The sequence below is a fragment of the Phyllobates terribilis genome, unplaced genomic scaffold, assembly GCF_046119375.1.
Source record: "Phyllobates terribilis strain yellow unplaced genomic scaffold, ASM4611937v1 Scaffold_7__3_contigs__length_470593459, whole genome shotgun sequence".
In the NCBI taxonomy this organism is placed as follows: Eukaryota; Metazoa; Chordata; class Amphibia; order Anura; family Dendrobatidae; genus Phyllobates; species Phyllobates terribilis.
The window spans coordinates 258700028-258712472 of record NW_027362767.1 but is presented as its reverse complement, the minus strand read 5'-3'; the positions used below and the strand labels follow the sequence as shown (position 1 = coordinate 258712472).

General features: G+C 48.5%; 1 protein-coding gene across 4 annotated transcripts in view; it reads right to left on the bottom strand.

Annotated features, from left to right (window-relative positions):
- SYN1 (synapsin I) overlaps positions 1-12445 on the bottom strand; it is a 94201-nt gene that overhangs the window by 33476 nt on the left and 48280 nt on the right. For all 4 annotated transcript variants that reach the window (XM_073640456.1, XM_073640458.1, XM_073640454.1 and 1 more), the window contains exons 4-5: positions 3983-4139; positions 2652-2741 (exon numbers count right to left, since the gene is read on the bottom strand). In XM_073640456.1, the coding sequence (XP_073496557.1) occupies positions 2652-2741; positions 3983-4139 (247 nt within the window). The remainder of the gene's footprint in view (positions 1-2651; positions 2742-3982; positions 4140-12445) is intronic.

The window sequence follows — 12445 nt, the reverse complement described above, 5'->3', positions numbered from 1 at the left end:
TTATAGTAGTTATATTCTTGTACATAGGGGCAGTATTATAGTAGTTATATTCTTGTATATAGGGGGCAGTATTATAGTAGTTATAGTCTTGTACATAGGAGCAGTATTATAGTAGTTATATTCTTGTACATAGGAGCAGTATTATAGTAGTTATATTCTTGTACATAGGGGTAGTATTATAGTAGTTATAGTCTTGTACATAGGAGCAGTATTATAGTAGTTATATTCTTGTACATAGGAGGCAATATTATAGTAGTTATATTCTTATACATAAGAGCAGTATTATAGTAGTTATATTCTTGTACATAGGGGCAGTATTATAGTAGTTATATTCTTGTATATAGGGGGCAGTATTATAGTAGTTATATTCTTGTACATAGGAGGTAGTATTATAGTAGTTATATTCTTGTACATAGGAGCAGTATTATAGTAGTTATATTCTTGTACATAGGGAACAGTATTATAGTAGTTCTATTCTTGTATATAGGGGCAGTATTATAGTAGTTATATTCTTGTACATAGGGAGCAGTATTATAATAGTTATATTCTTGTATATAGGGGCAGTGTTATAGTAGTTATATTCTTGTACATAGGAGGTAGTATTATATTAGTTATATTCTTGTACATAGGAGCAGTATTATAGTAGTTATATTCTTTTACATGCAATCAGTATTATAGTAGTTATATTCTTATACATAAGAGCAGTATTATAGTAGTTATATTCTTGTACATAGGGAGCAGTATTATAGTAGTTATATTCTTGTACAAAGGGGCAGTATTATAGTAGTTATATTCTTGTACATAGGGGGCAGTATTATAATAGTTATATTCTTGTACATAGGAGCAGTATTATAGTAGTTATATTCTTGTACATAGGGAACAGTATTATAGTAGTTATATTCTTGTACATAGGGAACAGTATTATAGTAGTTATATTCTTGTAAATAGGAGCAGTATTATAGTAGTTATATTCTTGTACATAGGGGGCAGTATTATAGTAGTTATATTCTTGTACATAGGGGCAGTATTATAGTAGTTATATTCTTGTACATAGCAGCAGTATTATAGTAGTTATATTCTTGTACATAGGGGCAGTATTATAGTAGTTATATTCTTGTACATAGGGAGCAGTATTATAGTAGTTATATTCTTGTACATAGGGAACAGTATTATAGTAGTTATATTCTTGTACATAGGGAACAGTATTATAGTAGTTATATTCTTGTAAATAGGAGCAGTATTATAGTAGTTATATTCTTGTACATAGGGAACAGTATTATAGTAGTTATATTCTTGTAAATAGGAGCAGTATTATAGTAGTTATATTCTTGTACATAGGGGGCAGTATTATAGTAGTTATATTCTTGTACATAGGGAACAGTATTATAGTAGTTATATTCTTGTAAATAGGAGCAGTATTATAGTAGCTATATTCTTGTACATAGGGGGCAGTATTATAGTAGTTATATTCTTGTACATAGGGGCAGTATTACAGTAGTTATATTCTTGTACATAGGGGGCAGTATTATAGTAGTTATATTCTTGTACATAGGGAACAGTATTATAGTAGTTATATTCTTGTACATAGGGAACAGTATTATAGTAGTTATATTCTTGTAAATAGGAGCAGTATTATAGTAGTTATATTCTTGTACATAGGGAACAGTATTATAGTAGTTATATTCTTGTAAATAGGAGCAGTATTATAGTAGTTATATTCTTGTACATAGGGGGCAGTATTATAGTAGTTATATTCTTGTACATAGGGGCAGTATTACAGTAGTTATATTCTTGTACATAGGGGGCAGTATTATAGTAGTTATATTCTTGTACATAGGGGCAGTATTATAGTAGTTATATTCTTGTACATAAGGGGCAGTATTATAGTAGTTATATTCTTGTACATAGGGGCAGTATTATAGTAGTTATATTCTTGTACATAGGGGCAGTATTATAGTAGTTATATTCTTGTACATAGGGGGCAGTATTACAGTAGTTATATTCTTGTACATAGGAGCAGTATTATAGTAGTTATATTCTTGTACATATGAGCAGTATTACAGTAGTTATATTCTTGTACATAGGGGCAGTATTATAGTAGTTATAGTCTTGTACATAGGGGGCAGTATTATAGCAGTTATATTCTTGTACATAGGGAGCAGTATTATAGTAGTTATATTCTTGTACATAGGGGGCAGTATTACAGTAGTTATATTCTTGTACATAGGGGGCAGTATTATAGTAGTTATAGTCTTGTACATAGGGGGCAGTATTATAGTAGTTATATTCTTGTACATAAGTGGCAGTATTATAGATTGATTATTAATATAAACCTTAATGTGACACTGAAAGTGAATGCAGTACATTGAGACCTGCGGATAAATACGACGTTCTATAGATAGACATCTGTTTCACATTTGTGGTTTTAGCAGCGCTGATTTCAAAACCTATTCCATGACACGTAACCTCCTTCCGGACAGGACGGGCGGAGGACACGTAACCTGGCGAGTACAGTATGACCATTGCTGCCGCTGTTTTGGGGTCAGCACAGGACACAGAACCCCAAACAAGGTGCTGCTATTCATGACATCAGGCCAGGAAGTGCAGCTCTGTGGTGGGCTTCACACAGATATTATTGGTCTCTGACTCACCATCTCTTTGTGGTTGGGGTAGTACGTTTGCTCGATCAGAGGGAATTCCTCATGTCCTAACTGCCTCTGCAGGCGAACCAGCTGAGAAAACTGAAATAGAAAAGACAAGAAAAGTTACAAGGCTGCAGAACGAAAGGTTAAGACAGTGTTTATGTAAGCTGAATGGAGGTCATCTGGGGAGATGCCATGAATTATCATGTAATATGATCCTAGGCGGGAATGGCTCAGACACATGTATCTTATATCAACAGTAATGATGATGACTGCTCCATCCAAAAATAATTTTATTATTATTACTATTATAAAATAATGCAATTTACATAATGGCCACTAGATGTCAGCAAAGCAAAATACTTCATCAACCATCCTGCTTTACAGCCTGCTGTGAAACTGAACACTAAATTATATTTATCACATTTTGGTTAATTATCCCTTTTCACATATCAACCTTACATGTATGATGCTTGCTAGGTGCGGGTGGCTGGAGTGGTACCCGGAAGATGCAAAAAAAATAACACACACACACAAAAAAAAATGTAATCACTACCCTTTTCCCCACTTTAAAGGGAACCTGACAGGTGATAGCTGCCCAAACCTTGGGCAGCATGTATCACCTGTCAGGATCCCTTTAAATTTTTGTACAAAATAAAAACAAATAAATATATATATTAGGTATCGTTAAAGTCCAATCACTCTTAACATAAAATTATTTAACTTGTATAGTAAACTTTGTAAAGCAAAAAAAAAATTAAAACCCAGAATTGCTCTTTTTTTTTCTTATTGTCCCACCTCCTCTAAAAATGCAATAAAAAAAATTATTAAAATGTCTTACATACCCCCAAAAAAGTACCAATAAAAATGCTGTAAGCTCCTCTACGCAGAAAACAAGTCTGACTCAGCTCCAGCGAAGGAAAAAGTTACCGGTAAAATTGTAGGTACAAATTAATTTTATTTATTTTTTAAAAAAATTTCTGATTTTTTTCACATCTAAAATTAAAAAAAAAAAAACTCTACAAGTTTGGTACCGTCGTACTCATCCTGACCTGGGAATCACATTTCCATGTAATTTTTACAGCAAAATGATCACCTGAAAAACAAAAACCCAATAAACGATGGTGGAATTGAGTTTTTTTTCGCACCATTTCTCAGCAGTTGGATTTTTTTTCCGCGTTTTCAGTACATTAAATGGTAAAGTGAACAGTGTCATTAAAAACAGCGATGGGGACGGAAAAGTAAAAACGTTTTTGAAAGTAACGGAGGAAAAAACGAAAGCGCAAAAAAGAAAATTGGGTTAAAGGCGTAGACCTCCGGATGCTCTGCTCTATACTCACCACCCAGGGCTTGTCGCAGAAGTTATACACAGAGTGTAAAGAGTTAAGGCTGGGCACACCGGCGTACTGCAGGCCGATCACTAGGCTGCGGAAATCTCCATTGCGCGCCATGCTGAAGGCGTGCTGACGAATGAGGACGAAGTCCGGCTTCAGAGACCTGGAAGAACCGACACGGAGAGTAAGTAACGATGTTGACCAGATTGTCTGTGACTGGAACGGATGGGGGGCAAATCAATGTGGCCACCATACAAATCCCACAAGAGCGACCCCCCCAGCTTTCCTACATTGTTGGATGGTGGATATGCCCAGCAGTCGGCCATGTGGCTACATACCTGGCACAGCCGCACTCTAGAAATGCCGTCACCGCTGCTCTGTGTACTGATTCTCAATGGGAAAATGCCCAGTGTGGTACCCACCTCCAGCTGGCAATTAGCGATGTGCCAGGGGGCCGTTCTCTGCCTGTTAGGGCTCGGGGGGTTTATTTACAGGCGTAATGTACTGCGACAAAGTATGCTGTGCCGCATCACCCTGTAGCCAACAACCAGTACTGCAGCCGAGGAATGTCGTGCCCTGTAGCTGCGGGCACAAAACGGGTGATGTATGTAGAGTGACACTACTAGTATGGACTGATGGAAAGACGGCACAGGGAAATCCAGGGAGAAACACACATGTGCTAGGGACAGCTCCATACCATGCCAACAGCCCGAAATCACAGCATGATAATGCCAAATACACAGGACTGAAGACAACAACAACCTAATCAGGAGACGAGCATGCCGGGTTCACTGTGCCCATGATGCCACCCAGACAGGTTCACTGTGCCCATGATGCCACCCAGGCGGGTTCACTGTGCCTATGATGCAACCCAGACAGGTTCACTGTGCCCATGATGCCACCCAGGCGGGTTGACTGTGCCCATGATGCGACCCAGACAGGTTCACTGTGCCCATGATGCCACCCAGACAGGTTCACTGTGCCCATGATGCCACCCAGGTGGGTTCACTGTGCACATGATGCCACCCAGAGATAGATGCTGGGAAAGGAAGTTGTTTCTGCGCTCTCTGGAGTCACGACAAACCATTAGTATTGATAAAATGTAGGTTTATTGTCTACGCGTTTCAGAGTCCACCGACTCCTTCCTCCTTCCAACCATACATGATGCCACCCAGGCAGGTTCACTGTGCCCATGATGCCTCCCAGGTGGGTTGACTGTGCCCATGATGCCTCCCAGGCATGGTTCACTGTGCCCATGATGCCACCTAGGCGGGTTCACTGTGCCCATGATGCCTCCCAGGTGGGTTCACTGTGCCCATGATGACACCCAGGCAGGCTCACTGTGCCCATGATGCCTCCCAGGTGGGTTCACTGTGCCCATGATGCCACCCAGGCAGGTTCACTGTGCCCATGATGCCACCCAGATTACTGTGCCCATGATGCCACCCAGGCGGGTTCACTGTGCCCATGATGCTACCCAGGCAGGTTCACTGTGCCCATGATACCACCCAGGCGGGTTCACTGTGCACATGATGCCACCCAGGCAGGTTCACTGTGCCCATGATGCCACCCAGGCAGGTTCACTGTGCCCATGATGCCACCCAGGTGGGTTCACTGAGCCCATGATGCCTCCCAGGCAAGGTTCACTGTGGCCATGATGCCAGCCAGGTGGGTTCACTGTGCCCGTGATGCCACCCAGGCAGGTTCACTGTGCCCATGATGCCACCCAGGTGGGTTCACTGTGCCCATGATGTATCCTCATTCACAATCACTGTGCCCATGATGCCACCCAGGCAGGTTCACTGTGCCCATGATGCCACCCAGGCAGGTTCACTGTGCCCATGATGTATCCTCATTCACAATCACTGTGCCCATGATGCCGGCACATCCACAATCACTGTGCCGGGTCTGGCTGAGGGTGGCGCTGCAGACAGACATGTCAGATGTCACCCAGCACAAAGTTTCTTATGATGAATGGAGGGTATCTGTCGCCTTCCTGCACAACACAAACTGCTATGGAGGGTTTCTTTACTGCAGTGCTGCAAGATCTCCACAGGGGGGTGCCCTTCACAGAGAATCAGGAACCATGGCATTGGTGTGATCAGTTATTCGCCTTCTCAATTTATATGAGCGCCATGAACGCCGTCCGTGTGAGGGTGACGCCTCATACCCACGTTACCTTATATAAATTGTGGCGGACTCACTGCCCAGGGTGGCGTACATGGCACAATGCCAGGCTAGGTCAGGCCAGGCAGCATTTATGAAGGAATGACGTTATATACTGATTGATCAGTCGCCATTGATGCCGCTTATCTAGGCTTCCTACATGACTACAAATCTCTGAAGCCTGCATGTAATATCTGCCATGTATCAGCCTGGCACAGGTCTCACCCTATTAATGTGCTGCTGGGGGCGCAGATATTATCACCTGCTCTCGCTGGAAGCTTACACATAGACTATTAGTCATGGCACCAGTCGGCAGCGCCCTCTTCTCGGCATTCAGACCTGAGTTGTTTTCGATGAGGCGCTGCTACTGATCATTAAAATACCATCTTCAAACAGAACACGCCAGAAGCGCGAGATGAAAGGGCACAGCCGGGGGGCAAGGAAAAGTAGAGAGGGGACTGCAGCACAGCCGGGGGGCAAGGAAAGGTACAGAAGGGGTTACAGCACAGCCGGGAGCAAGGAGAAGTGGAGAAGTGACTGCAGCACAGCTGGGGGCAAGGAAAAGTAGAGAAGGGGCTGCAGCACAGCCGGGGGGCAAGGAACAGTACAGAAGGGGATGCAGCACAGCCGGGGGGCAAGGAAAGGTAGAGAAGTGGCTGCAGTACAGCCGGGGGGCAAGGAAAGGTAGAGAAGGGGCTGCAGCACAGCCGGGAGCAAGGAAAAGTGGAGAAGGGGCTGCAGCACAGCCGGGGGGCAAGGAACAGTACAGAAGGGGATGCAGCACAGCCGGGGGGCAAGGAAAGGTAGAGAAGTGGCTGCAGTACAGCCGGGGGGCAAGGAAAAGTAGAGAAGGGGTTACAGCACAGCCAGTAGTAAGGAAAAGTAGAGAAGGGGCTGCAGCACAGCCGAGGGCCAAGGAATAGTAGAGAAGGGGCTGCAGCACAGCCGGGGGGGGGGGCAAGGAAAGGTAGAGAAGGGGTTACAGCACAGCCGGGAGCAAGGAAAAGTAGAGAAGGGGCTGCAGCACAGCCAAGGGCCAATGAAAAGTAGAGAAGGGGCTGCAGCACAGCTGGGGGGCAAGGAACAGTAGAGAAGGGGCTGCAGCACAGCCAAGGGCCAATGAAAAGTAGAGAAGGGGCTGCAGCACAGCTGGGGGGCAAGGAACTGTAGACAAGGGGCTGCATCACAGCCGGAGGGCAAGGAAAGGTAGAAAAGGGGCTGCAACACAGCCGGGGAGCAAGGAAAAGTAGAGAAGGGGCTGCAGCACAGCCGGGGGACAAGGAAAGGTAGAAAAAGGGCTGCAGCACAGCCAGGAAGCAAGGAAAAGTAGAGAGGGGACTGCAGCACAGCCGGGGGGCAAGGAAAGGTACAGAAGGGGTTACAGCACAGCCGGGAGCAAGGAGAAGTGGAGAAGTGGCTGCAGCACAGCTGGGGGCAAGGAAAAGTAGAGAAGGGGCTGCAGCACAGCCGGGGGGCAAGGAACAGTACAGAAGGGGATGCAGCACAGCCGGGGGGCAAGGAAAGGTAGAGAAGGGGCTGCAGCACAGCCGGGGGGGCAAGGAACAGTACAGAAGGGGATGCAGCACAGCCGGGGGGCAAGGAAAGGTAGAGAAGTGGCTGCAGTACAGCCGGGGGGCAAGGAAAAGTAGAGAAGGGGTTACAGCACAGCCAGTAGTAAGGAAAAGTAGAGAAGGGGCTGCAGCACAGCCGAGGGCCAAGGAATAGTAGAGAAGGGGCTGCAGCACAGCCGGGGGGGGGGGCAAGGAAAGGTAGAGAAGGGGTTACAGCACAGCCGGGAGCAAGGAAAAGTAGAGAAGGGGCTGCAGCACAGCCAAGGGCCAATGAAAAGTAGAGAAGGGGCTGCAGCACAGCTGGGGGGCAAGGAACAGTAGAGAAGGGGCTGCAGCACAGCCAAGGGCCAATGAAAAGTAGAGAAGGGGCTGCAGCACAGCTGGGGGGCAAGGAACTGTAGACAAGGGGCTGCATCACAGCCGGAGGGCAAGGAAAGGTAGAAAAGGGGCTGCAACACAGCCGGGGAGCAAGGAAAAGTAGAGAAGGGGCTGCAGCACAGCCGGGGGACAAGGAAAGGTAGAAAAAGGGCTGCAGCACAGCCAGGAAGCAAGGAAAAGTAGAGAGGGGACTGCAGCACAGCCGGGGGGCAAGGAAAGGTACAGAAGGGGTTACAGCACAGCCGGGAGCAAGGAGAAGTGGAGAAGTGGCTGCAGCACAGCTGGGGGCAAGGAAAAGTAGAGAAGGGGCTGCAGCACAGCCGGGGGGCAAGGAACAGTACAGAAGGGGATGCAGCACAGCCGGGGGGCAAGGAAAGGTAGAGAAGGGGCTGCAGCACAGCCGGGGGGGCAAGGAACAGTACAGAAGGGGATGCAGCACAGCCGGGGGGCAAGGAAAGGTAGAGAAGTGGCTGCAGTACAGCCGGGGGGCAAGGAAAGGTAGAGAAGGGGCTGCAGCACAGCCGGGAGCAAGGAAAAGTAGAGAAGGGGCTGCAGCACAGCCAGTAGTAAGGAAAAGTAGAGAAGGGGCTGCAGCACAGCCGGGGGGCAAGGAACAGTACAGAAGGGGATGCAGCACAGCCGGGGGGCAAGGAAAGGTAGAGAAGTGGCTGCAGTACAACCGGGGGGCAAGGAAAGGTAGAGAAGGGGTTACAGCACAGCCAGTAGTAAGGAAAAGTAGAGAAAGGGCTGCAGCACAGCCGAGGGCAAGGAATAGTAGAGAAGGGGCTGCAGCACAGCCGGTAGGGGGCAAGGAAAGGTAGAGAAGGGGTTACAGCAAAGCCGGGAGCAAGGAAAAGTAGAGAAGGGGCTGCAGCACAGCCGAGGGCCAAGGAAAAGTAGAGAAGGCGCTGCAGAACATCCGGGGGGCAAGGAACAGTAGAGAAGGGGCTGCAGCACAGCCGGGCAGCAAGGAAAATTAGAGAAGGGGATGCAGCACAGCCGGGGGGCAAGGAAATGTAGAGAAGGGGCTGCCGCACAGCCGAGGGCCAAGGAAAAGTAGAGAAGGGGCTGCAGCACATCCGGGGGGCAAGGAAAAGTAGAGAAGGGGCTGCAGCACAGCCGGGGGGCAAGGAAAGGTAGAGAAGGGGCTGCAGCACAGCCGGGGAGCAAGGAAAAGTAGAGAAGGGGATGCAGCACATCCGGGGGGCAAGGAACAGTAGAGAAGGGGCTGTAGCACAGCCAGGAGCAGGGAAAAGTAGAGAAGGGGCTGCAGCACAGCCAGTGGGCAAGGAAAGGTAGAGAAGGGGTTACAGCACAGCCGAGAGCAAGGAAAAGTAGAGAAAGGGCTGCAGCACAGCCGGGGGGCAAGGAACAGTAGAGAAGGGGCTGCAGCACAGCCAGGAGCAGGGAAAAGTAGAGAAGGGGCTGCAGCACAGCCGGGGGGCAAGGAAAGGTAGAGAAGGGGTTACAGCACAGCCGAGAGCAAGGAAAAGTAGAGAAAGGGCTGCAGCACAGCCGGGGGGCAAGGAACAGTAGAGAAGGGGCTACAGCACAGCCGGGAGCAAGGAAAAGTAGAAAAGGGGCTGCAGCGCAGCCGGGGGGCAAGGAAAGGTAGAGAAGGGATTACAGCACAGCCGGGGGCAAGGAAAAGTAGAGAAGGGGCTGCAGCACAGCCGGTAGCAAGGAAAAGTAGAGAAGGGGCTGCAGCACAGCCGGGGGGCAAGGAAAGGTAGAGAAGGGGTTACAGCACAGCCGGGAGCAAGGAAAAGTAGAAAAAGGGTTGCAGCACAGCCGGGCGCAAAGGAAAAGTGGAGAAGGGGCTACAGCACAGCTGGGAGCAAGGAAAGGTGGAGAAGAGGCAGCAGCACAGCCGGGAGCAAGGAAAAGTAGAGTAGGGGCTGCAGTACAGCCGGGAGCAAGGAAAAGTAGAGAAGGGGCTGCAGCACAGCTCAGGGGCAAGGAAAAGTAGAGAAGGGATTACAGCACAGCCGGGGGCAAGGAAAGGTACAGAAGGGGCTACAGCACAGCTGGGGGCAAAGAAAAGTAGAGAAGGGGCTACAGCACAGCTGGGGGCAAAGAAAAGTAGAGAAGGGATTACAGCACAGCCGGGGGCAAGGAAAGGTACAGAAGGGGCTACAGCACAGCTGGGGGCAAAGAAAAGTAGAGAAGGGGCTGCAGCACAGCCGGGGGCAAGGAAAAGTAGAGAAGGGGCTACAGCACAGCCGGGAGCAAGGAAAAGTAGAGAAGGGGCTGCAGCACAGCTGGGAGCAAGAAAAAGTAGAGAAGGGGCTGCAGCACAGCCGGGGGGCAAGGAAAAGTAGAGAAGGGGCTACAGCACAGACAGGGGGCAAGGAAAAGTAGAGTAGGGGCTACAGCACAGCTGTGTCACGGGTGTGTCGCCACGAAGATCGTCACGATTACACAGCCTGACTTCTCGCAGCTGACTTTTTGGTGCTTTGTGTTTTCGGCAGTGAGGGAGTTAATTCTCTCTCTCTCTGTGCTAGACGAGGTCCAGCCTCGCCCAGCTGCAATCAATGCTGCTGTAGGGAGTCTCCTTCAAATGCCTGCTGGTCTGTTTGGGAAGTGTCGGTGAAAGCATTTCATACAGACTTACAGAGCGGATCGTGGTATTTGGAGTTTCTGAGATAAGTGTATTTGGAGTGTTTTTTCCCTTCCTCGCTTTATCATTTATCTCCTTTCCCGTTGGTGTTCCCTCTGTTGTAGTTGTGTAGTTTTTGTATGCAAGGTGGTTTTGGTTTTTCCCTTGTACTGTCTCGTTCGTCTAAGTACTGTGTGTGGGCATATTATTACTTGTCCTCTTTTGTTGTGATCGGGGTCCTTCTCAGGACTACATTACTTAGGTGCAGGGATCCTCAGGAGGTAGGGGTTACGCTGGCGGCCTGGACCTCTGTACCTTTAACAGTACCTCCAGGTTGAGGGATTAGTCAGGGCCCCAGCTTAGGGTCAGCTTAGACCCCCTACCTCCAGTATACAGAGACAGCGTGACATTTTCACCGACCCACTTAGTTTTTCTCCAGCTACCATGGATCCAGTAGCCGGTCTAGCTCGGCAGTTGCAGAGTTTGTCCATGGAGCTGGCGGACGTTAGGTCCAAGGTTTTGCATCCTCAGGAGCAAGCCGGACCAGAACCTAAAGTAGCTCTCCCTGACAGGTTCACTGGGGGGCGGGACAAGTTTTTTGTTTTCCGGGAGGCATGCAAATTGTACTTTCGGCTGCGGCCTCGGTCATCGGGGAGTGAAGAACAAAGGGTGGGAATTGTCATCTCGCTCCTACAAGGGGACCCACAATCTTGGGCGTTCTCTCTTCCCCCGGGCTCCCCGGCTCTCCAGTCAGTGGATAGGTTTTTCGCTGCTCTGGGACTCGTATATGATGACCCAGATTGGATCTCCCTTGCTGAGTCTAAGTTACGTAGGATCCAGCAGGGAGATCGTCCGGCGGAGGAATTCTGTTCGGAGTTCCGTAGGTGGGCCACGGACACCCAGTGGAATGACCCGGCTCTTAGGAGCCAGTTTTGTCAAGGTTTATCCGACAAATTACAGGATGTGTTGGCACAGTATGACTCTCCCGCGTCACTGGAAGCCGCTATGGCCCTGGCTATTCGCGTTGACAGACGGCTTCGGGAGAGGTGCGGGATAACTCGACCCCCTGTGATGACTCCACCTCCTACAAGGTCCCCTCATATGGTGGTTCCCCTGGTCAGTCCAGAGGAGCCTATGCAATTAGGAGGGACATCATTTCGGGGGAGGGGACCGGTGGTGCGCCATAAGACAGGAAGGTGTTTCTTCTGCGGGAGAAAGGGACATTTTATTGGGGGGTGTCCATCCCGTCCCTTGCAGAGTGAAGAGTCGTCGGAAAACTGTTGATCCCAGGTTGTGTGGTGGACGGCAATCTGGGAGTAGGTATTTCGTCCCTAGGTTCGTCTCAGTTTCTCGTACCGGCGGAGGTGGTGGTGGGTACGAGAACTGAGAGGATATCTGTTCTTCTGGATAGTGGGGCCGGGGCTAATCTGGTTGATGCTCGGTTTGCCCGGGTTCAAGGTATGCGATTGAGTGAGTTGGCTAAACCCATCCCCATATTCTCGATCGATGCCAGGCCTCTCGGTCAGGGAAGTTTTTTGCAAGCTGTGCATGACGTAAAACTTCAAGTGGGGGCGATACATAAAGAACTGTTGTCTTGCTACGTGTTGGAGGGTCTTCCCACTCCTATAGTGTTGGGCCTTCCTTGGTTAACTAAGCATAACCCGGTTATTAATTGGCAAACCAGAGAGATAAGCCAATGGAGTAAATTCTGTAATAAAAACTGCATGAACACGGTCATCGGTGCGGTTACTCCTT